Genomic DNA, 25,175 nt, shown 5'->3' on the forward strand with positions numbered 1-25,175 from the left:
CCCGCGGATAGTAAAATATTAAACCCTAACCCGCCCCGCCCTTACCTGCCCCAATAATTATTAAATCCAAAAAATAAAATAAAATCTTAAAAATTATATAACCATTATTTACATTCATAACATAAATTAAAGTAAATTTAAATATGATACAATATTATTAATCATTTTACTAATTATTTTATATATATATATATTTATATATCTATTATATATACCGGGGCGGGTTTAATATAAACCCGATCTCGCCCCGCCCCGCACAAGAACCCGCCCCGCTAAAACCCGCCCCGGTGCAGGTGCGGGTAATTACCCGTCCTGAACGGATAGGGGCGGAGTGGGTACCCGCGGATTCGGGTAGTGTTGCCACCCCTAATAATTGCCTTATAGTTATGATATGTTAATTCTTGAAATAATTAGAAGAAGAAATCATGAGTGTAGAAAATCACATACTAGTTGAGATAACATTCATTCAAGTTATTCTTTAATCATCGAAGAAGAAGCTGAGATATTAAAGAAGATGATTATGGTGAGTCTTTGGTGCATTCAAACAATCCCAACGAATCGGCCATGTAATTAGTAAAGTAATAGAAATGTTAGAAAGACCCTCCAATCAGTGCCGTTTCTTCCAAAGGCCACCTCATATTCTCCTAACATTCTTGTACCGTTACAATTTTCAGAAACATCTTCCAGTAATGGTATATATGTAACACATTCAATAACTCAACAAGAAGGCGTACCATAAAATTGAATGAGTTCAAGAAAGTTAATTCCGATGCATCTTATCTCTTCGTATTAGTTTGTGTGACTTTCAAGTACATCAAAAAGAAAATGATGCACGTGGACCTCACTCATCACTGGTTAGATGCATATTTTTTTGTGGACGATAATATTTTGATAAACCATGGGCAAGTTAAATATTATACTTTATAAATTTGGTTAAGATTGGTGTAAAACACAGGTTCAGTGCTGTTGTCCTAATAACATAATTACAAGTGACCGAAGAATAGGATTCAGTTTGAGTAGTGTGGAAGACACGGTTTCATAAAGCAAGATGGAAGGTAGTGTTGTCCACAGATGCGAGATGCAATTTAACTTGAACCACACACTCATCAAATAATAGCCAGAATAAAATTCTTGGAATCTTACCAAACTTAATAATCAGGGAAGCCAATTACTAACAACGCGTAAGAATGTAGGTCAAAAGTATATTCTAAACTTTAGTTTAAACTCTTGAGAGTTATTCTATATATCACTTTATGTATCTATATAAGCTAGACTTTCCATGTTGTAGCAATCATAACGCGAAGAAGAAAAATATACATTATTTTGTATCCAAGTAGAAAAATGTCCAAGTTTAGTTTCCTTAAGTCTAATTCTAGGCTATCATCTCCAAACAAGAACAGCTTTACATCAAGAAGAGGGAGTTTGAAGCCAAAAGCAGAGGAAATGAAATGGGTGTTCGAGAAATTCGACAGCAACAAAGATGGAAAGATATCAGTCCAAGAGTATAAAGCTGCTGCAAAGGCCTTGGATAGAGGAATGAGTGATGGTGAGGCGGCGAAGGCATTCGAATTGATGGACAAAGATGGAGACGGATTCATTGAGTTGAATGAGTTGATGGAGATGTTTGGTGAAGGTAGCATGAAGGAAGCAGAGATGAAGAAGGCTTTCGAGGTGTTCGACTTGAATGGCGATGGGAAGATCAGTGCTGAGGAGCTGTCACAGGTTCTGAAGAGGCTTGGCGAGGGTTGCAGCCTGAGTGCTTGTAGGAAGATGGTGAAGGGTGTTGATGGTTTTATTGACTTTAATGAGTTCACCACCATGATGACCACCACTAACAATGAAGTTTAATGGGCCGGGCCGATCCATCTATGTTTGGCCCAATTGATATTATAATAATGTACAAGATGAGAATGGTGCATAATTGTTATTATCTGGTTACAGCTGCCCGTGTGAATTTCGAAATTTGAAAGCATGTACATCGCTTCTTCTTCCGCTTTATTCTATCCATGTACAATCCGTGTATACGGAGACATCAAGATAATAAACACTATCAATTAACATTTAAAGCACACAGATTCTGCATTTTCATTATATTTGCTCTGCTGGGTTTCTTGGACACTGCCACTACATACACGTGCTTTCAGGAATTCATTTTCTAGTTAATTTTTTATAATTTGGTTACTTCTGTTCTTCTTCATTCTTGTCTCTTGGCTTTCTCCAAAGGTCTCCACTATGCGGACTCATGTTTTACCTGAGCAATATCTTACACAAAACTCCAAACTTTGATTTTAAATTTTACTATATATATTCAAGTAGTGGAAGTATACCGTTGAAATTGAAATACTAGAGTAAATCCAAAGGCACCCGTCCACTACAAGCCTACAAAATCTATCTCATTCATGTTTCCCACTTTCCCATAAATTCCAAACAGTAGAAAGATGCACCTATTCTTGATAGATAGAGAGACTCATTGTGTTGCTTGTTCTACTTAATTATATCTCCATCCTATGTTTTCTATTCTACTTAGAGAGATAAATGAAAGATTTGAATTAAGATGTTAGTTTAACTCGAAAAGTGGTACAATATTGAAAAAGAAAAAACACAAGTGACAAGCAGTTTGAATTTGGAATATGTTTATTTATTAGGTGTAGGTCCATGTGTGTCTCACATGAAGAAAACAATTGGCATCACAATCAATCAATCAATCAATCAACATCATACACTTGTCTTTTATTTACTTACATATTATCAGTGATGGCAATGAAACAGTGAGTTACAGCTACCACTCCAAATTTGCATAGTCATAGACACCCAAGTAAAACTAGTTAATCTAACAATGAAGTGATCTGGCATTGGGAAAGTAATTAAGATGAAAATGGAGGGAAGTGCTAACAAGATAGGAGACCAAAAGCAAGTGAAGTTGCGGATTGGGGGTTTGACTGGTCCATATTAGAATGCTCGGAATGAACCACGTGGCATTACCCCATTAGGCTAACCACTTGAAAAGAGTTGAAGCACGTGAGTGACAACCATGTCCTTTGGCTGCAAGTTATTATTATTATTTTAAGTACACTAGTGAATGGATCGTGGCACGTGATACCTTGCAATTTGGGGGGGTCACGTGGTTAGTTTTGATGGGTCAGTGTCGCCAGCGCATACTTTTGCAGTCAAAGAGGGGGTCTGGTCAACTAATCAAGCAGACCTGTTGTTGTGGCATGCATGCACTGCCCCCTGCCACCACCACCACCACTACTCCTATTAATTATTACAATTACAATCTAATCACAATGTCCGTAGGGTAAAATGGTAAGAAAGACTTTGTGTTTGATCCACTTCACTTGTGTCCAAATCCATGTCATGACAAAAAAGAAAAGGAAGGTGTGAGGAATGTACATACATGTATAAATACAAAGTGGGGTTGTAACAGTGAGAAGAGAAAGTAGAATTTATTAGGCTTCTTTTTAAGCCTTTAGATACATGTTGTTCTGAAATCTCATGGCATGCTTAGAAATGTACAACTCCGATCACCACCACCACCATCCATGCGGCGCCCCAATGAGCCCCAGAATCTCCTTCTCAAACGATTTCGTAGATATCCAACAACCCTTGAAACAGCAAGAGAGAACAGATGAAGCTCCTCCTGCTTCCTCGGACTTCGAGTTCTCAGTCACCAACTACTCAATGATGAGCGCTGACGAGCTCTTCTTCAAGGGCAGGTTGTTGCCGTACAAGGACAACAAGCCTCTTACTCATAGATCCCCCACCACTCTCAGGGAGGAGCTTCTTCTTCATCATGATGACGATGCTTCTTCTTCTGCTTTCTCAGTCAGACCTCCCAAGTCTTCTTCTTCTTCAACAAGGTGGAAGGCCTTTCTGGGTCTCAGAAAAACCCACATTGCTTCTAGTAAGAAAGCTGACAAGCCTGAAACTACAACTCCCTCATTATTGCTCAATCAGGGATCACCATCAATTAATCTCGCTTCTCAGGTTTAATTATATTAATGAATCACTTTCTTAGCGCATTCAATTATTTTACTTCATCTGACTTTTGCTTTTTATACAGGATGTGATGAATGAGGGAGACTCAAGCTGCACTGATTTGGAGATTGGGATTTAAAACGGCTAGGAAGGAAGCTTCTTAAGTTTAATTAATTAAGGTGCTGCTTGAATTTGTAGAGGAATTAATGGACCAATTTTTGTTGTCCTTGTTGTTTTTGTTCCTTGCCTTAATGTGGTAGGATTTTGCCTTGTTGTAACGATTTATGTTCATTTCGTAGGGATTATTAGGATTTCGGGTGTTGCCTGTACAAATTTAATCTGCTTTTCTAATCTTTTTCTTCATGCATCTCAACATCTACGTGCTACTCTTATTTGACTCATTGTTATTAATTCCAAAACACAAATATGTCATTCTTCTTTTCACTATCATTTCTTTTTTTTTACTGTATCCTCCACTCTAGCAGCCTAACTACTAATCTGCTATTGTAGATCTAAGCTCTATTTAAAGATTTGTGACTAGTTAATAAGTTGCTGCATGTAAAGAACAGAGTGTATGTCTTCTTTATTGGCCAAAAAGGTTCAATAAAGTTGGCTTTGGCTTCTTGCCTCTTCTTTTATTTTCAGATCTCTTGTGAGGAACGGAGGGAGATCTGACTCTGAGTATACATTTCCCTAACTAGCTAGCTGTAATTAGTATACATTTTTTCTTGTGATATTTAATTAATCTAATCTTCATGTAATGGAATTCATATTGGGATCAAAGTCACACTCCCAGGCTGTGGCAGAGATCATTATTATTATTATTTCTTTTCTTGTTTTGTTTTGTTCGATTACATTATGCTATTTGTTTGTTTTATTTATTACCTGTCGGCATAAGGGGAAAATTATATGTTAATGTCATTTCACATATACTACAGATATATGTATTTTGCTTAAAATAATTAACTTTAATATATTTTAAAGATTATTCCAACACAATAATTATTTATAGTGGTTGTATATAATTAATTGTTCATGTAGCATTTTTAGAGTGAAGAGTGAAAATTGTCAACAGTTACATTGAGATGTAAAACCAACCCCGGGAAAAAAAAAAAAAAAAAACACCCACACAATGATGCAACTCTTAAAATTACAACACAACATCATATAACCGGATCCTATTTCAACGATTTTCTGAATCTTGGCATTTCACGCGAGATTTCTTGAAACTGGTAATATAGGAATTTAATCAACTTGGTTCACTTGTCCACTTAAATAAGTGTTAAAAATTTGAATCCTATTTTGTACATACAGCAACTCATTCGCCAATAATGTATAGATAAATTACGATATTAAATATTCATTATAATACACAAACCAAAAAAATCATTAAGTACAACTACGTAGTTGTAACATATTCTAGCTGCAACTATTCTTTTTTTTAATGTTTTTTAGTCTGTGTACTTGAAATATGTAATGGATATTTTAAATCGTAATTGATTTACATATTATACTTTTAAGTAAATATTATATTTTATTAATTTAAACCCAAAAAAATCCGTAATATAGCAAGTTTTCATGATAGCGCCAAAATATCGTTTCATTTCAGTATTTGTAAAGAAAGTTAACAATATTCACCTGGGATCTCTCAATGAATTTTTTTTCCCCTAAAAAGTTTCTCTTCCAAGTTAATCATCTCAATTCTCAACATATTTTGCTTCCTCCTCAATTCGCCGATATAGAGATCCTTTACCGTAAAAACCTTCGGCATATTTTCCTTTTTGATGGGAAAAACCATCTGTCCATAATTGCATTTGTTTTTTGGTCATACATCCATAATTGAAATTTAATTATTTTTTTTGGTCGATGAATTTAATTATTTATACGTGGTTTTATACTAAGTTCTTTTTTTTTTCTGTGACCGTGAAAATCTGTATAAAAATCATTTAAATGTTAAGTACGACAAAGAGAAATGATGTAAGCCCAATAAAAAACCCATAACTGATTCTTTCAAGAGCAAATCTAAATCTTGGTTGTTATGGGCCATCGTTAGTTCCTCCATACATATATAAGCCCATGAATCTAGCCTGCTTCAACTTTAAAAAAAAAACAACATCCTAGGGTTTAATTTTTAATATCGTTACTAATAATCATCAGATCTTTCCAAATTCCAAAAACAGTAAAAGACTCAATATCTGAATTGCTCTGCTAAATTTTTCACAAAGGAAAGAAAATGTGGAGCTGAAATAACTCACTTAAAATTCTTCACTCATTGATAATGATGTAAGGGTGCTTTTGGTCTAGTTTTCATAAATTGGACTGATATTCAACAAACTATTTTAAATGGTTGTACCAAACTATTTTTCTACAAAGCCTGGTTTTAAACTAACATATGTGTAGTCACCAAAAAAAATAAATAAACATATGTGTAAACCAATTCACAAAAATAAATCAATTTTAATTTTAAAAATCATTTTAAACTAGTTTACTGAATTCAACCGATTTATATATAAATAACTAGTTTTAACTGGCGGCAAGCACGATTTAGAAAAAAAAATTGTTTAGTGAAATTAATTTTGTTTATATATTCATACTTTGTCCTAAAATAAAACTAAATCTAAATTAAGTAAAGTTCTAGCATTTACTTAATTTTAACTCTACATCTACATTTATATTTATATCTATAAAATTATTCTCACACCTTTAGGTATACTTCGAACTCAATCTATTAAAAATTTATTTAAAATCATTTCTAATTTAAGTATCGAAGTCTCTTACAAGTACCATCTACTACCTCTTCACAAGAAACTCAAATGGCGGCACCTTGATACCAATTGACGTCAAACACTATCATAAAAGAAGTCTAGATCTTACGTTCAGACCCAAAATAACCCAATTTCAAATAACTCTCAGAACAATCAATAAATATATATATATATATATCTTAAAAATCAGTTCAGCTTGTTTACTTAGCAAATTTTTTTGAACACCCATAACCTTAACTAGTTGATTACCTTAGAATGAAACTTGCATTGAATAATAGGGTCAATCCCAATTAGAGGTATTAATCCCTCTCGCTAAATATGATTCTCTTCTTTTATCTCATATTATCATTGTAATCGATCTCTTCCAAATTAAATCATTGTAGGACGAAGTGAGGGACTGTGTATTTAGTATTTACAAACTGAAGGGCCTAGAAAGTAGACATGGGACCGAAACAGAGCAAAACATTATGGATGGACCACTGTTAGTTACAGTTATTCTGGTCTGAGATAAAGATGGACCACTTCATCAGATATCCACTACCATGATTCCCAGCTGTGGCCTTTGTGTTATTCTCTTTTTTTCTGGGCTTTTCAATCAATTAGCTTCCTCGATCTGACCAAACACAGTTTTAAACTTTTACCAAAAATTATGACCAAAAATGGGAAAGAAACTTTTCCAAAACCTTTTCCTTCAAACTATTTAAACTAGAAATTTAGCATAGTCTAATCACCAAAAAAAAAAAAAAAATTTAATAGAGACTACGAAACTTTTCAATTTTAACTCTGATAAATAGAAATTTTTTTAGTGAAAAGCGAAAATTTTTACTTTTTAAAAAGAAATATGTACATTGCACATGATAAATCTTTTATTGGTGTTTTTTTTACTAAACAAAAATAATCTTCACTTTTCACCAAAATTTCATTCTTCCGATACAAATTAGATTATTCTATGCTACGAAGTATAGATACTTCATTAATTGTTCGCATATCAAACACATTTTGATACGATATTCATTGACACGATACTCATTGATACTCGTCTGACATGCGTGTCTGTTGTGTTCAACCGTGTTTTAATAAAAAATAAAAAAAAAATTTTAAACACACTTTGGCACATCTAAATACTATCACGTGTCTATCTTATTCTTAATATGTATTCTTGAAATGAGTTTAGAAATAATATATTATTATTTATTAAAACAAAAAAAAATTTAAATACTTTTATATAGTTAAAAGAAGACATTAAAAATAGTTAAAAATTATTTTATATTTTAATACCAATAAAATATCAAAAATTCATTATAATTTATCTAAAAAATACTTTATATTTTATATATATGTTGTGTCTCTATGTCTAATAAAATTTTAAAATTTATATGTTTGTGTATTTCGTATGGTGTTATGTCCTATGTCTATGTCAATATCTGTACATCATAAATTCTATATATAAAAAAAATATGTCAACATTCGCTTTATACAAAAAAAATTTAAAGACTCTTATGTAAAAAGTTAATCTTTTATAGCCAAAATAGTACATTCCGTTAGGAAGACTTAATTATTAAAAAGATCTTTAATACTAAAATTATTAAAAATGATCAAATCTTTTTATAATATTTAAGAAGAAGAACTAAATTTTTTTATAAGAAGATAAATATATTCTTAACTATTTTTTTATTTATTTTGTATAATCTTTAATATATGTTATTTGATTTACAATGTTATATAAATATTTATGAATATTCACTTGAGATTAATTAGTTAATTAATTTAAAAAGAATTACTCTAAGTCTCTAACAGATTGTTAGAAAGATTTAATTATTAAAATATGAATTCTTAACTATTTTTTTATTTATTTTTGATAATTTTTATATTAAAAATTTTTATTTTTTTTAAAATTTTGGTAATTTTTATTATTTATTTATTTATTACTTTTATGATCTTTTTTTCGTTAGGTAAAGATCATAAAAATAAAAAAATAAATAAAAATAAATAAATAATTAATAAAAATTACTAAAATTTTAAGAAAAATAAAATTTATCAACATAAAAATTATAAAAAAATAAAAAATAATTAAATATATATTTATCTCTTTTTAAAAAGATTTGATTCTTTTTTAAATATTATAAAAAAATTTGAGTCGTTTTCTTAAATATTATAAAAATATTTGATCATTCTTAATGATTTTAGTATTAAAGGTCATTTTTAATAATTAAATCTTTCAAACGACTTTTTGGAATAATTTTTTTATACCATGATCATCGTTGTGAGTGTGAAACCACCATTCAGTCACCATTAAAATTAGAAGTGAGCTTAATTAAGTTGAGTCAAGTCAAATTTAAATTCAATTCTCAGGTTGATTTATTAATAATTTAATATATTTATAAAACTTAAAAATTTATTAAAATATCACGAGTTAGTTTAAATAATATAAATATAATTTATAATTTTATATAATTAAATTAAAATTATATATAAAAATATGAAATATATATAATTCTTATATGTCAACTAAACGTTATGTCATCTATCGAAATCATGTATAAAAAGATAATTATAAATTTTTTTTATAAAAATATTAATATATATATATATATTTTTTTTATTATAGAAAATTTAATTAGACTTATCACATTCTAGTTTATATCTATTCAACCTACAATAAAATAAACAAATATATTACAGTTTATAGATGACGAAAATAAAATAAAAATAAAGAACTGTTATATATTTAACAAAAACGAATGTTATAACTATGTGTATAAAATTATATATTACTAGTATTTTAATGGAGATCCATTTATAATAATAATAATAATAATAATAATAATAATAATAATAATTAAATATTAAAATAATTATTAAACATTGTCTACTTAATTTCAATTAGTTAATAAATTAAATGTTAAAATAATTACTTTAATTATATTAATTTTTAATTATTATACATCAAATTAGCATTTAATACATAATTATATTAATTATCAATAATTTTTTTATAATTATACATCAAATCAACATTTAATGTATAATTATGTTAATTGTCAATAATTTTAATTTTCAATCATTATAATATAATTTTAAATTAATCGATTCCGGCAAGTTGATATTATATCTACTTTAAGAAATTAAAACAAAAATTTATGATTCTAATCTTGAAAAATATGTATATAATATGATAATGGTTTATTCAATCACGACAAATATATGATGTATAACGTAAATAATAAAAAATTAACTTAATAATAACTAATTTATATAATTATTTTTGTTCCTATAAAGGCTATACATAGTGTTTTTTTATAGTTCGTGAGTCTAATTTATTATTCTTTTTTGACTACTTCATAAAATAAGAATGTATTCTTTGTTCTTTTTTTTTTTTGAAGTTGATCCTTTTAAGATACAATTTATAATTTTTACAAGTGTTTTTTATATATTCTTTCTATTATTTTTTATATATTATTCTGTTACGAGTATCTTTTTGGCGCAATAGTTTACAATGCACCACATTCATCAAATACCATTTCAAGTTGTATTCACTAATTCGGGTTCTAATTACATGGATGTAAGCGTTCAACGAAGGAGCAGTAAACTCTATTTTACCGAAAGATGGTTGGATCTACTCATATATTATGATCAACCGAATAGAATGTAGGTGAAGTTAGTTTTCTTGGGATGAGCTCGGTTTTTTATTGAAGAATTGTTTCCATGCTTTCTACGTCTACCTAGAAATCTTTGAAGTGGAGCACATAATGAGATTGAATTTTCTCAATTTAAGTTCAGTTTTGGTACATTCGTGTCAAATTCAGAGATGCAGTTTCAACGATTGGTTATATATTCAAATTTTCTTATTTTAAGTTTTTCGTAATTAAAATAATTTTATAACATATGGTGACTTTTTTTCAGAAATTACCGACCTTCTTTTGTATCAATGCACTGCCATTGAGGAAAATAAATGTCAGTTTAGTTTCTCGGTATGGCAATTTTACACTTTACCGCATTGCATGGATAATAGATGATAAAGTTTATTTAACAAAGAGATGGCCTGAATTTGTACGAATTATAAATGTTTGAATTTATGATGTTGTCTCAGTTGGTTGTCGTTACGAGAATGACTTTAATCTATACGTATCTAAGGGCTAGAATAGATTAAATATTATTTAAGTAATTTAATTCTAATATTGGTATTTGATTAAATTAATTTTAAATTAATTTAAATTTAAATTATTGCCTCAATTTATATATTACAACTATTCTTCTTTAATACGTTATTTCTAAATTTTTGAATGAGGTTTCTTTCTTTTTTCAATTTTTAAGTTATTTTTATTTTTTTTATTTGCTCCCAGTATAACTAAGAAAAAAAAAGTGGAGTTAAAAAAACTACAAATAATAAATATTATTTTTAATATGACAATTATTTTAATCAACCATGTAAAATTATTGTAAACAAATAAAAATAATTAATAATTAGGTACGAATAAATCAACATTAATATTTATTAAAAATTTTACACATCCAATAATATTCTTAGTTGTGTTTAAATTTTGATAATAAATTTAACTTACTTATTTTACATTATAAATACATTGGAGATTATATCTTTTTTTTATAGAATACAAAATTTTTACTCTATACTATTTGACAATTATTTATTAATTTAGTATTATGTCTTTTTTTTTCCTTTAACTATTTAGACAATATATATATATATATATATATATATATATATATATATATCAAGTATCTTCATTGAACTAATCATAAAGGTTAATGAAATATAATAATATAATTTTTATCTAATTGTAATAAGAATCTCCATTGAAAATATTGTCTAATTATTGTTGTGTATATATATATATATATATATATATATATATATATATATATATATTGAGTAATAGTGATGCTTTATAATTATTTATCATTTAAAAAATTCATAATCCAGATATAGTTTCTCTTCAGTTTTTTATTTTTCATACTTAATTGGCTATTAACTACGATTTTATCAATAGTATTTTTCTTTCCAAAAGAATTTATTATAATTGTATTACAATTAGTATTTAATTAACTAATATTTAATGAATAATGCATGATTATATTAATTTAAAAATATATCTTCATTATAATTATATAAAATTAATATTCAATACATTATTAAACTAATTTTCAATCATGAATATTTTTAATTATTTTAATTATATTAATTGATATAATTCAAATTCTCATTCATGTAAAATAATTTTATTAGTAGATAATTGGTGTACACGATAATAGTGACCCATTTAATTTGATAATAATAATAAAAAAAGTCTATACGATACATACATTATATTATTGTGATTCATAATATTACCGTAAAATTATATTATATGAACACAAAATTAATTAAAAAGATTAATCATTTAACCAGTTATTAGGCAATATACGATAAAAATAATTAAAAAATCATTCATCAATCTCATTACAAAAAAGGTAAATTTTAATTAAATACTAAAATAATTGCCAAAATTATTTAGCTCCAATTAATTAACAAATTTAATTTTGATATATTTTATTTTCTACTCATTTTCATTCATTAGTTATTGTATGTTTTATATTTACAATAAATATTGAATATAAAAAAATATAAAATAATATTAATTATTATTTATTTTATTTATTTAGAGTCATAATTAAATTTAATATAATTATAACAACTATCTACAATTAATAGTAACATGATATTATAATTTTAAGTTGTATAATATAATAAAAAAGAGCGTAAATGTTTGTATAGTATACAATGATAATAACCCGATTTCTATTTTGAAAAAACAATCATTTGTACCCATGAACTTTACGAACGCTGACAAAAGTACCCATTAAAGAAGGAAACTAACGTTGTATCCATCAAAGATGGATTTCGTACGACAAAAGTACCCAAATCCGAAATTTATGTTGACTTTTTAATAAAATTTCAGAATTACCCCCACCATTATCTTCAACCTCTCCTCTCTTCTTTCCCAAATCTCAAACACCTCCATTGCCTAAAAACCCTAATCTCAATACCTAAAAATCCCAAATTATCATTTTTCCAACCCTAATCTCAATACCCCTTTCAGCAAATTTCAACCCTCTATTTACTTTTTTATCAATTTTACCACAAATTTCATGTCCAGCACCAAGCATGGTACCTCTTCCATGGCTGGTGAGCCTAACCACTACAACTGCAGCTTGTGTTGCTGCCACAGCAGCATCAACTGCAGCTGCAGTAGCAGCAACAACAGTAATGGTATGCTTGTTCTGCTCCTTCTCTGTCTCATTGTAGAAATATTGCAATCAAGCTGCTTCAGCTGGAGAAATGTTTGGTGAAATGGTAGCTGGATTGTGATACAGAACTCTAGAATTACTTGAATTTCTATGAGCAGCAGAAGTAGTAGAAGAAGATGAAGAGAATTTTATGTTTCTGGGTCTCCATAGTTTGAATTTTTTTGTTTGTGTTGTTGTTCTTTGTCTCTTCTTATCCCAAACAAGTGGTAAAATTGATGAAAAGAATAAAAAGAGGGTTGAAATTTGCTAAACGAGGTATTGAGATTAGGGTTAGAAAAATGATCATTTGGAATTTTTAAGTATTGAGAGTAGGATTTTTAGGCAATGGAGTTGTTTGAGATTTGGGAAAGAATAAAGGAGGGGTTGAAGATAATGGTGGGGGTAATTTTGAAATTTTATTAAAAAGTCAACATAAATTTCGGATTTGGGTACTTTTGTCGTACAGAATCCATCTTTGATGGATACAACGTTAGTTTCCTTCTTTAATGGGTATTTTTGTCAACGTTCGTAAAATTCATGAGTACAAATGATTGTTTTTCCTTCTATTTTTATGTATCAATATTTGAAAAAATAATTTTATATAATTTTTGTGAAAATATATATAATATATATATATATATATATATATATATATATATATATATAATTAATGGTTATTCTTTGCGAAAATATATGATAATATTATAGATGTAGTGTATCAATAACATCAGTGTACAAATATAGTTATTTATAGTATAACATTTTATTATAATAACATATCTTTTTATAGCTGCTTTCTATATAGTAATAATATTATATATATTTATATATCTCTTATATTTTTTAATTTTTTCTTCAAAATTTTGGCATATAATTAATGTAGATAATATATAAAATGAGTAAGTATTTTTATTGAATTAATTATAAAAATTAATAAAATATAATGGTATAATTTTTATCTAATTGTAGTAAGTATCTTTATTGAAAATATTGGCTAATTATTATCATGTACAATTAGTGTATGTGTATATATATGTATATATTCGGTGTGTGTAATAGTGAATTTTTACAATTATTTATTATTCAACAATACATTTCAGATTTTTTTTACTAGAGACTTATTTAATAAATTTTCAATTAATTATGTTATTTTAAATTGAAAAAATACAGATTTAATAATGTCAAAAGTCCAAAAATAAGATATTGCACTTACAAAAATTGAAGAGTTGCCCCAGTCAAATGGCAAGTCATTGAAAGAATATTGTGGAATGACATATCCTCCAGAAAATTTGGTATCCAACTTAGAAGACATAATTATAATTGAAGAGTTGAACTTGAGTTAATATTCAAAATGACCCTCGAAATTTGACCACCGACTCAATTTGATCCTCTAATTTTTAATTGATGTAATTTATACCTTGAAATTTTAAGGCGTGGCTCAAATTGGCCCTTCCGTCCAACTCTGTCACCGGAATGATGACATGGCACCCAAACCTCACCACATGCCTCTCCTTCTTTCTTTTACTATCGCCATCACCACTTCCCCTCTACCAACACCCTCCTTCCCCCAACAAACAACAACATTCATAATCCACCAACACCCACACATTTTCACCGCCATTTATGAAGGGCCTATCTATTATTTGATCCTTCTCTTTCTCACCATCACCATTACCATCACCATCTTTCATCTACCAACGTCTTCCCTCTCTAACAAACAACATTAACAAATTGAAGAGAAATTGAAAAAGAAAAAGAAACACAATACCACACTTTAGATTCCTCTTAATAAGAACACAAAGATGGGTGCAATGGGTGAGGGTGCTTCGAATTTTAGGCAATGGATGGTGTGACCTTGTGATTGATGATAACATTGGGAATGCATTATTCAACATGTATGCTAGTGTGGTTATATGAAAATAGGATTCAAGATTTTCAACATGATTGTGCATAAGGATGTTATTTCTTGGGGTGCCGTTATTTGCGTCATGCCGATGAATGGTTACGGTAAGTAAGCATTGCAGCTCTTTTCATAAATGATGGTTCATGGTGTTGCCCTTAACAATGTCACATTCATTAGTTTGCTGTCCACTTGCAGTCATGAAAGAATGATGAGTGTAGGTGTTATGCTCTTCAAAGCTATGGCGGTAGAAATATGTGGATGTTGGTGGGTTGTGAATATTGTTGTTTGTTGGAGGAGAGAGAGTGTTGGTAGAAGGGAGGTGGTGATGGTGATGGTAAGAGGAAAAAGGCGAAGCATGTGGTGAGGTTTTAGTGTCACGTCATCACTCCAGTGATGGAGTTGGATGAAAGAGTCAATCTGAGCCACGACTTAAAATTTCAGTGTATAAATGGGGTCAATCGAAAATTAGAGGGTCAAATTGAGTCGGTAGTCAAATTTTGGGGGTTATTTTGAGTATTAACTCGTTGAACTTTGATGTTAATGTTTTTGCTAATGAATTAAGTGGGTATTTAAAAAAACTTACGAATGAGCAGAAATTTGCATACAATTGAATAATGAGTGCTGTTAGCAGTAATATGGGTGGACTTTTCTTCTTATATGGTCAAGGTGGTTGTAGAAAAACATACTTATGGTCAACTATATCATACTCAATTAGGTCTAAAAAAGGTATAATTCTAAATTTTATTTTGAGTGAAATTACTGCACTTGTGTTGCCTAATGGAAGAACTTCACATTCAAGGTTTAAAATTTCTTTAAACATAAATGAAGATTCTTTGTGTAACATTAAATAGGAAAGTCCTCTTGCAAGGTTAATTAATAACTAAAGCCAAATTAATCATATGGGATGAAGCTCCAATGATAAGTAAGTATTCTTATGAAGTTTTAGACAAATGCTTTAGAGACTATCATACTCATTTTCCTATGGAGGTAAAGTTGTTATTTTCGGAGGAGATTTTAGACAAAATTTACCTGTGATTCCTAAAGGCTAAAGGTAAAATATAATTCAGTCTTCTATTAGTTCTTCATATTTGTGACATAACTATAAGGTTCGAAAACTTACAAAAAATATGAGATTGTCACTAGGTAAAAACAACAACATACAAGAACTCAGAAATTTTGTAGAAGGCTACTCAAAATTGGTGATGGTTTGGCTGGTGATATAACAGATGATTAATCGATCGTTCATATACTATTTGACATTTTGGTTAAGAACTCTAAGACAGTTTGGATGACCTCGTTGATTTTGTGTATTCAGATATGTTATCCAATTTATCCGTTAAAAATTATTTCAAGAATAGAGCAATTCTTGTGCCAACTCTGGATTATGTCACTGATGTCAACAAAAAGATGACTGGAGGGTTATCTGGACAAGAAAGAGTTTACTTAAGTTCTGACTCTATGTGTGTCGAAGAGAGAAATATGGAATTTGAGTTAAATGCTTTCTCACCCGAGATTTTAAATGGAATAAATTATTCAAGTCTACTACCACACAAGTTGATCGTAAAGGTTATCGGTCATGCTATGCTACTGCAAAATATAGACCAAACTAATTATTTGTGCAATGGAACGAGAATACAAGTTAGAAGAATAGGAAACCATATGATAGAATGCAAGACTTTAACCAATAACAAAGCTGGAAGTATTGTTCTTATCCCAAGACTGAATCTAATTCCAAATAACAAAACATTACCAGTAGAGATCAAAGAAGATAATTTTCAATTATTATGTCATTTGCAATGACAGTAAATAAGTCGTCTTAGGAACAAACTCTATCAAAAGTTGGAATATATCTTCCATGGCCAGTTTTCACCCGTGGTCAATTGTATATTGCGTTATCAAGAGTAAAGAGTAAAGAGTAAAGATGGTTTGCGAGTGCTGTTGCAAGATCACAGATAATTGGAAGATAACTACATGATGAATGTGGTATATAGAGAAGCTTTTGAGAGCTTATAATGAAAAGATAATTTCTAATTTTCTTAATTAAATTTATTAAAATTTATTCAATTAAAAAATTGACAAATTATAGGTGCTAATGTGTAATACATTCTTATTCTACATTTATAACTTGAGAATATTAAAATTATCATAAAAATCTGTATTATTTCATTATCTTGATAAACTATTTTAAAATTACGTTAATCATATAATTTTGTCTACTAATAACATTGATATAATATTGTTTCAGGTATATATTTTGCAGGCATATTCAAAGGAGAGTGTTGAGTTATTTTTTAGTAGGTTTAAATTATTTATTGTTATTGGAGAACTTTGTGCATTAGAATTCTCTAATAATTTGTTGTTCATTTTGAGCTAATTTTGATATGTCCTTACTTGACAGTAAAACAACATATAAATATTTGTTGGTAGATCTAAGTATTACTAGGTTATTAATCGTCACATTGAGTATATATATCTGATTTATTGTAGAAAAAAAGTTTACTAAAACCAATTAATAACTATTTTAGAATTGATATACTTAACACTAGATTAAAAAAAAAACAAACAATGCATAACATGTTACTTTTTATTAATCAAATTATTATAATTCAAATTAATTTTAATAAAATAACTTAAAATTATAATTTCAATCTTATCACGTGCGTGACACAGATTATTATACTTGTTACTAATATATAATAGATGATTATAATTAAATGTGTATATATATTATTCTAGGGTTACCTGAAACGGGGATTTGTTCTGATGCCGAGGTGCTGCCGTTCAAATTCCTCATGAGGAAGTGGGAGTGGTACTTGCAAGAGACTTCGATACTTAAGTTAGCAAGGACTTTAAACAAGTTTTTAGTAGATTGGGACGTGAATATATCTGAAGGGTATCATTGTATTTATAGTAGAGTAAATATATAATCACTTTTTGGAGTAGTTCCATCTTTATTGGTGGATAACCGCTCCCTTTATCTTAGGAGTTTGCTGAGATCTATCTTTTAAATGAGATAGAGATAATAAAAAAGATTTGAGGAGACAGTTAGTTATTTGAGTAAATAAGACTGAATTTTTGTGTCGTGTCCGACCTCTTTTTTAAGAGGTCGAATAAATAAGAGAGTATTTTTGATGGACTTTTATCTTTAATGAGTATGACTTTATGTTTTGAGTTAGGATATGAACATATGTATAATCAAACTAATTTATAAGTCAATAAATTAAATTTAACTAAGTTCAAGCACAACTTTTCTAATATATGAGTTTAGATTCAGATTTAACTACATCTGATAAGTCTATTAACTTAATTTATCGAGCTATTAACTTATCAAACTTCAATTGGAATTCAATATTTTTTCTGTCCAATAATAATGTGGGATTCCAATTTTTAAGAGACTAGATAATAAGCTATTACGCCAAACTCATGGTTAACAATATTTTACTTAGCATATAATTAATAATATCAATTTTACTTTTCATCTGTTAAAAAAAGAAGAGAATGAATGAGTATAGTGAGTAGATTTCCTTATTTTTCTTTTCTTATGTTAACTACATATTGATCATAAAATCATTTAAAATATTATATACACACAAAAAATAATCATTAAATCGACCATCATGTGTTTAAAATGCATTAAAAATTAACCAAATCGATCAACTTGTATTTATGTATATTTATGGCGGCATAGAATTTTTTTGTATTTATATATATTATTGTTATACATCTTTTTATTATATATATACTTTATGTTTCACCGTATATTTTATTATTTTATATATGTAAAATAACTTTTGGTGAGTGATAATCTCAAGACTCATGGTGGATGATGTTTTGACTTTGAGCAAATGTAGTATGGTTAAAAACTTTTACACATTGTTTGGAATAAGAGATTTTAAAAGGAAAGAAAATGAAAGAGTAGAAAATGGAAAGAAAAGCCCATTTTCCATTGTTTGGATCAGAGAGGAAAATGAATGGAAAACAAAAAAGTTACTATGGGGCCCATACAAATTTTTTCTTCTCAATGCTGCGAAGAAAACTACAAGAGAAAGCTAAACAATGTTGAAATTTCCAAGTTACCCTTTCACTAAACAAAAACCAAAATCCCTAACCCACACTCTCTGAAAAATTGATGTACTCTTCTCCTATTTTGCTAGAGTCTTCAACAGAGCCACCGCAAGTTCTCACCATCCTCAACATCACTAGCAGCTTCGTTGGCATCGTGAGAGCTCCACTGCGTCTTCATTCGTGTAAAGGGCAGACGAAGGTGATGTTCTTTAACACGCTCCCTCATAACACGGTTTTCTTCCATTGAGATGCGTAATTTTCCAGTCATTCTAGATACAGACTGTTCAAGAACTTTTGATTTCAATTGTTCTTTAGCTATGTAATCCTTAAAATATCCAAGCAATCGACTATCATCATTTATATGCTTTATCTTGCTCTCTACTGTATCTTGCTATGATCTCATTTCAAACTTCAATTTTGACTTTCCTAAAATAGTTATGTAGATACCCACAATAGTTAAAAGATACAAATAGCAAAACACAGTATGAATATAATAAATTGAGATTTCAAGTTCATTATAAATTCATTTCAGAGCCTTTCTTAGAAAATGAGGTCATTCAAAAATTAAAACTTAATTATTTGAATTTGACAAAGAAGGGACTAAATAACTGTTAATTTGGAGTATTCAATGCAACAATATTTTGAATCAAATACTTTAGCAGTGTGATGTAAATCTTAGATATTTTGAAGGGTTATTTAGCCCTTTTGTAGTACTAGCAATTTAATACTATAATATACACTTAGATAAAATAACAAGGCTACTGAAAAGAACTTGAATTGGTTAAAAAAATCCCTGTTAGCAATTTAATACTATAGTATACTTGTTTCTAACTTAAGGTTACTCAGTCAATAAACAAATACTATTTAAAAAGAGGGACAAGTTAGTATGGTGTAGCCATCAAATTAAAGGCAGGGGCCTACTTGAGTAAGGAAAACATGTTTTAGAACATTCTTTGTTAGGGAAGACTTTGCTGCTGCAAGCCTGGTTGTGGGACTACTTTGCCATACATCTATGAGCTTTTGATGGCCTTTGAATTGGTTTCGTTTCCCAGCTGCTATATACAGTACACATGTTTCTATTTGTTCTCAATTGCTCATGGATAAGGTATGTTTCCTCCTTGAAAAGTTTAAGAAATTTTAATTGCATACTTTATATTTAATTTTGTTAAATTTCAATCTATATGTATGTAATGATAATTACCGTTGATAAATTCTAATTATATTCTTATTGTCTAAAAGTAGAGATTAATTTTTGTGTTACATAATACATACTGATATTAGTATAGTATAATTATTAATAAACAAAATTTTAAGGAGCTGGGAGTTTCAAATTTAAATTTTAATGTTCATAGAATACATACACATGTTGCTCGGTTATGACAATCATTTATACATGTTTGATTTCTTAACTTTCTTTTTTATTTGTTTCTTTTTTTGTATTGATTTCATTTCTTAATTATATCCTTCTTTTATTTCTTTTTTTATCTGCACAAGAAAGCATTTGTGCAACACATTTTTAACTATTATTTTACATAATATACAAAATGCTGTGTTGGTTAAATTACTTTTTGGCCATCTAAATTATGACGTGCTTTTAGTAGCTAAGTCCATTGAATTTTGGTGCTAATCCAATGCATTGAGTAATATATCATGTGATTTACAGTTTTCGTGTATCATTTATAACAGTGAGCTTTGGAATCGAGTTTGGCATTTACAAGTTTGCGATAAGTACCACATAACAAGGTATTTTTATACTGTGTAACGGGATACCATAACTTTATATAAAGTTTTAGTTTTAGTTTTTTGTTCCACAATAAATGAATTGCTAAAACGTGACCACATATGTTACTTTCTAGTTACGTTTATGTTTGATATGTTTACTTTAAACATTATATTTTCATAGATAGATGGTGAGAATATCGAGGATGCGAATGTAGAAGACAAAACAAACGTCATACCTGACTTAGGATTTCAAGTAAATCAAGTCACTTCTACTGACCTGTATCATCCTGAACCAATACAAATCTTAACTCATGTCAGGGAAGAGTTAGAAAAGAGACAACATATTTGTGTCACATCTCTTTCATGTGTTACGGTGCATACCTTGTATTCTTTAGAATTTTTATCACAATATAGGCCTAGGCAAATCAATTACGAAAACTTGGAAAGAGAAAATAGGCGTACGCAGTTAATGACACAGTTATTGACGTCTGAAAAATGCCGCGATGTCATACGTATGGGCCCTGAAGCATTTAGGCAATTATGTCAAAAGTTAAGAGGAACTGAAGCATTTAGGCAATTATGTCATACCGTTGAGGAGCAAGTCGCTAAATTCCTACATATTATAGGGCATAATGTGAAAACTAGAACCATGTCTTTCTTCTTCCACCGCTCAGGGGAGACAATTAGTCGTCACTTTCACAATGTCCTACATGCTATTCTGTTGTTAGAGGGAGAGTTCTTCAAGCAACCATCTGGTGAAGATGTTCCTTATGAAATACATAATAGTAGTCGATTCTATCCGTTTTTTAAGGTACTAACTCTTTTAATTTAGTTAGTGTCGTTTATGAAATTGTATATGAAATAATTACAAAACTGTTATGTGAATATGTCAATATACTTTTGAAACAAGGACTGCATTGGAGCCATAGATGGAACTCATAGTCGTGTGAAGGTATCAAGGGTGGAAGCCCCTCGTTTTCGGGGAAGAAAAGATCATCCAACACAAAATATTTTAGCTGCCTGTGGGTTTGATATGAAATTCACGTATGTCTTGGCTGGTTGGGAAGGAACTGCCTCTGACTCTAGAATTTTGAAAGATGCTTTAAGTAGGGAACATCCACTTCGAATACCCGAAGGTTTGTGATAGTGTTATTTATGAAGTCATCTATATAAAGTTAAATTCATAGTCACAGTATACAATACTTTAATTTGTGTGTGTAACTGGTGTAGGAAAATATTATCTAGGCGATGCTGGATTTATGCTAAAGCCTGGGATACTGACACCATATAGGGGTGTTCGGTATCACTTGAAAGAGTATTCAGTACGTGAGCCACAAAATCCCAAAGAATTATTCAACCACCGACATTCTTCATTAAGAAATGTCATCGAAAGATGTTTCGGCGTTCTAAAGAAAAGATTCCCAATTATAGCCGGCGACACAGAACCTTATTATTCATTTGAAACTATGCGAGACATTTTTTTGGCATGTTGCATACTGCATAACTTTTTAATGGGTGTCGATGTTGATCAGTCTATAATTGATGCGGTTGATCGAGAATTGCTACAAGAACAAAGCATAGATAGATCACAATCAAATCAACCACGTGATGAGGAATATAGGCATGCATCCTTGTTAAGAGATAACATTGCATTCGAAATGTGGAATGTGTATCAATCATTATAGGTGATTATGTTTCTTATATGTGAATATGTATATATATGTATGTATAGTTTCCACTCAGAATTGTTTGATTGGATTTTTTTTTTTGAATTGTTACAGGTTACATAATGCTAAATAAAGGAAATAAAACAGTAGAAGCCAATCAACCTTCGAAAGACAATTTAAGATGGTCTGATGATATGGATGAAGTTTTGCTAAATGCATTAGCAGAGGAAGCATCGAAAGGTAATAGGCACGATGGGTCGTGGACAACTGAAGCATATGCTAATGTTGTGAAGACTTTGAGTATAGCAATAGGCCCTCACATAACAAAGAATCACAAAAAGAATAGAATGAAGACATTGAAAGATCATTTTGCTGAGGCATATGACTTATTTCATCACTTAAGTGGATTTGCATGGAATCCTGTAACTAGAAAGTTTGAAGCTGAAGAGGAAGTGTGGCAAGACTTCATTAAGGTATCTTAAACTTTGCTATTATTATTTATACTATTGATGAAGTTAGTCAACGAATAATTTCAACACTTGTTTATGTAGGAGAAACCACAAGCTGAAAAATGGAAAAAAATGCAAATTAAGCATTATGATACTTTGAAGGAGTTGTTCGGAGCTGATAGAGCTACTGGTAAAGGGGCTGCTACGTCACGAGAAAGGATTCAAGAAATTGCTAGAGATCACATTGATTTGAATGACTCATTTGAAAACGTTGGATTTTCTGACATAGATGTTAATATGGGACATGATACCCCAACGTTTTCTGCTAATTTAGATTCACCAAGTGGTCCTCATAGTTAACCAAATCAATTAGGTGGGACTTCAACGTCAAGAGGAACAAAGCGTAAGTCTCCTATGATTGATTTTTTGGAGGCACAATATGAAAAAGTTGCTTTGGGAATTACTACCATGGCCGATGCTGTCAAAGAGGGTACTTATCTTTCTAGCAAGCTACATGACGTAGCTCAGAGGCAGGTTGAATCAGCTGAGAGACAAGCTTCTGTGGCTGAGAGGCAAGTTTCGATTGCCGAAAAGCAAGTCTCGTTAATTGAAAGACAAGTTGCGATTGCTGAAAAAGGGTTGGCTATTATGCAACAAAGTAGGCCTCGCCTTTATAGCGAATCAGATGTATGGGATATGTTGACTGAATTGGGTCTGATAGGTTCAGCTCGGATGCAGTGTTATCAGTTTTTATGTGAAAATGAGCAGAAAAAGCGCCAAATTTTTGGGATCCCACCTGAAATGCGATTGGATGCTCTTTTTCATTTCATGACAGCTGCTGGTGTTCGCTTAGGAGATATGGTACTTTCATAAAACATTAACCATTACAGGTATAACTTTTATACGCACTTAGTTTCTGATTAATTTGAGGTTATTGCTTTCATTAATTGATTATGGGTTTCTGAGTGTCATATACTATGGGTATATCTTCATGTATTTAAAGAAGATATCATTTTCTGTTTTATTTATGTTAACCATGGTTGGAAATCACTTTATGTATATATACTTTGAGATTGATTAGTTGTTTAAATAGAATGACATCGATAAAATAGATTATCATGATCAACTCTGATCTTTGAATTAATTTGTCTTTGTTGTATATGCTCGTGCAGGAATCATAACTTGAAAATGTTTGGGAACAAGAAGTACACTGCTTAGTACAAGTAAAAATCAAACATGTGTTAATATTTTTGACTCGGAGAAACTTTATTTTTTTGAAGTAGATGGGTACAGATAGCTCAAGCTATGTATAATTGATTTTTTGGAAGTAGGCGATGTTGCTGACCATGAAGAATGACCATTTTGAAAAGTGTTGTCTAATGATAAAATAGTACTCTCTAGGAGTTCTCTTGGTTATTACTTTTTTGGCGTTTTGTTACATGTTTATAAAAATTGTATATGATTTTTGGTCGCACGTACTTAGAAAGAAATGCTACCTACTTTTGATAATATTTTATTTTGTAAATACAATTTAGTGAAACTTTTTTTTAAATATGCTTAAGGAGATTAATGATGTAAAGTGTGAGTAGTTTTTATTATTCTTTTACGACATTGTTTATTTATATATTTTAAAAAAAAAATAATATATATTTTTTTATGACATTAAAAGATAATAGAAGAAAATAAGTTCATAAAAATAAATTCAAAAAATATTATTTTTAATGAAAAAAACACGTTAAAATTTTGAAATATAATTTGGATAATTTTTTTATTACAAAAATAATTTAAATACATTAATATATTATAATTTATATATAATATAAAGAAGGGTATTAATGTAATTTTACTTGGTTATGATTTTCTCTCTTCTTACTTTTCCTTTCATCCAAACACAAGAAAAATTTCTTTATATTTTCTTTCCATCCATTTTCTCTTCATCCAAACAACATAAAAAAAAAATCAACTTTTCCTTTCATTTTCTTTCCTTCCATTTTATTTCCTTTCATTTTCTTTCCTTTCATTTTCCATCTTTTATCCAAACAAAGTGTTAGTCATGTAACATGACTTGACTTAAAGAATTTTTTGAGTTTAAATATTTTGAAAGAATACCAGTACCTAGTCATAGGATTTAGTAGTTAATATAGTATCTAATCAGTCTCACGTAGAATAATAATTATAAAATGTACTTCATCTAAATAACAAGAAAACCACACATTAAATTATGTTCATATATATTAGGCGACCAATATCTTTTTATTGTATATGTCTTTTATTTGAGTTAACATTAGTCAACTCTCAACTTTTTTTTTTAACTAAAAGTATTGGCCGCTAGCGTTCTCTC

General features: G+C 29.4%; 3 protein-coding genes across 3 annotated transcripts; all 3 read left to right on the plus strand.

Annotated features, from left to right (window-relative positions):
* The first annotated feature begins 1,290 nt into the window (after window positions 1-1,290).
* Window positions 1,291-2,091, plus strand: LOC130979590 (calmodulin-like protein 30). Its single transcript, XM_057903057.1, has one exon. It carries the CDS (start codon window positions 1,342-1,344, stop codon window positions 1,846-1,848), a length of 507 nt encoding a protein of 168 aa, XP_057759040.1. The 5' UTR covers window positions 1,291-1,341; the 3' UTR covers window positions 1,849-2,091.
* Window positions 2,092-3,449: 1,358 nt separating this feature from the next.
* Window positions 3,450-4,863, plus strand: LOC130982772 (uncharacterized). The gene is made up of 2 exons (XM_057906856.1): window positions 3,450-3,987; window positions 4,064-4,863. Exons 1-2 carry the CDS (start codon window positions 3,496-3,498, stop codon window positions 4,115-4,117), a joined length of 546 nt encoding a protein of 181 aa, XP_057762839.1. The 5' UTR covers window positions 3,450-3,495; the 3' UTR covers window positions 4,118-4,863.
* Window positions 4,864-22,229: 17,366 nt separating this feature from the next.
* Window positions 22,230-23,194, plus strand: LOC130980376 (uncharacterized protein At2g29880-like). Its single transcript, XM_057904065.1, has 3 exons — window positions 22,230-22,323; window positions 22,500-22,858; window positions 22,937-23,194. The coding sequence occupies exons 1-3, from the start codon at window positions 22,230-22,232 to the stop codon at window positions 23,192-23,194; spliced, it is 711 nt and encodes a 236-aa protein (XP_057760048.1).
* The last annotated feature ends 1,981 nt before the right edge of the window (window positions 23,195-25,175 follow it).

Source organism: Arachis stenosperma, chromosome 5, assembly GCF_014773155.1.
Source record: "Arachis stenosperma cultivar V10309 chromosome 5, arast.V10309.gnm1.PFL2, whole genome shotgun sequence".
Classification (NCBI taxonomy): domain Eukaryota; kingdom Viridiplantae; phylum Streptophyta; class Magnoliopsida; order Fabales; family Fabaceae; genus Arachis; species Arachis stenosperma.

Bases quoted from the DNA above. Each gene is read 5' to 3' on its own strand.
- LOC130979590 (XM_057903057.1), top strand. From the start codon at position 1,342: ATGTCCAAGTTTAGTTTCCTTAAGTCTAATTCTAGGCTATCATCTCCA.
- LOC130982772 (XM_057906856.1), top strand. From the start codon at position 3,496: ATGGCATGCTTAGAAATGTACAACTCCGATCACCACCACCACCATCCA. The intron at 3,988-4,063 runs GTTTAATTATAT...CTTTTTATACAG, and splicing joins CAATTAATCTCGCTTCTCAG to GATGTGATGAATGAGGGAGA.
- LOC130980376 (XM_057904065.1), top strand. From the start codon at position 22,230: ATGGGTGTCGATGTTGATCAGTCTATAATTGATGCGGTTGATCGAGAA. The intron at 22,324-22,499 runs GTGATGAGGAAT...GAATTGTTACAG, and splicing joins ATCACAATCAAATCAACCAC to GTTACATAATGCTAAATAAA. The intron at 22,859-22,936 runs GTATCTTAAACT...TTGTTTATGTAG, and splicing joins TGTGGCAAGACTTCATTAAG to GAGAAACCACAAGCTGAAAA.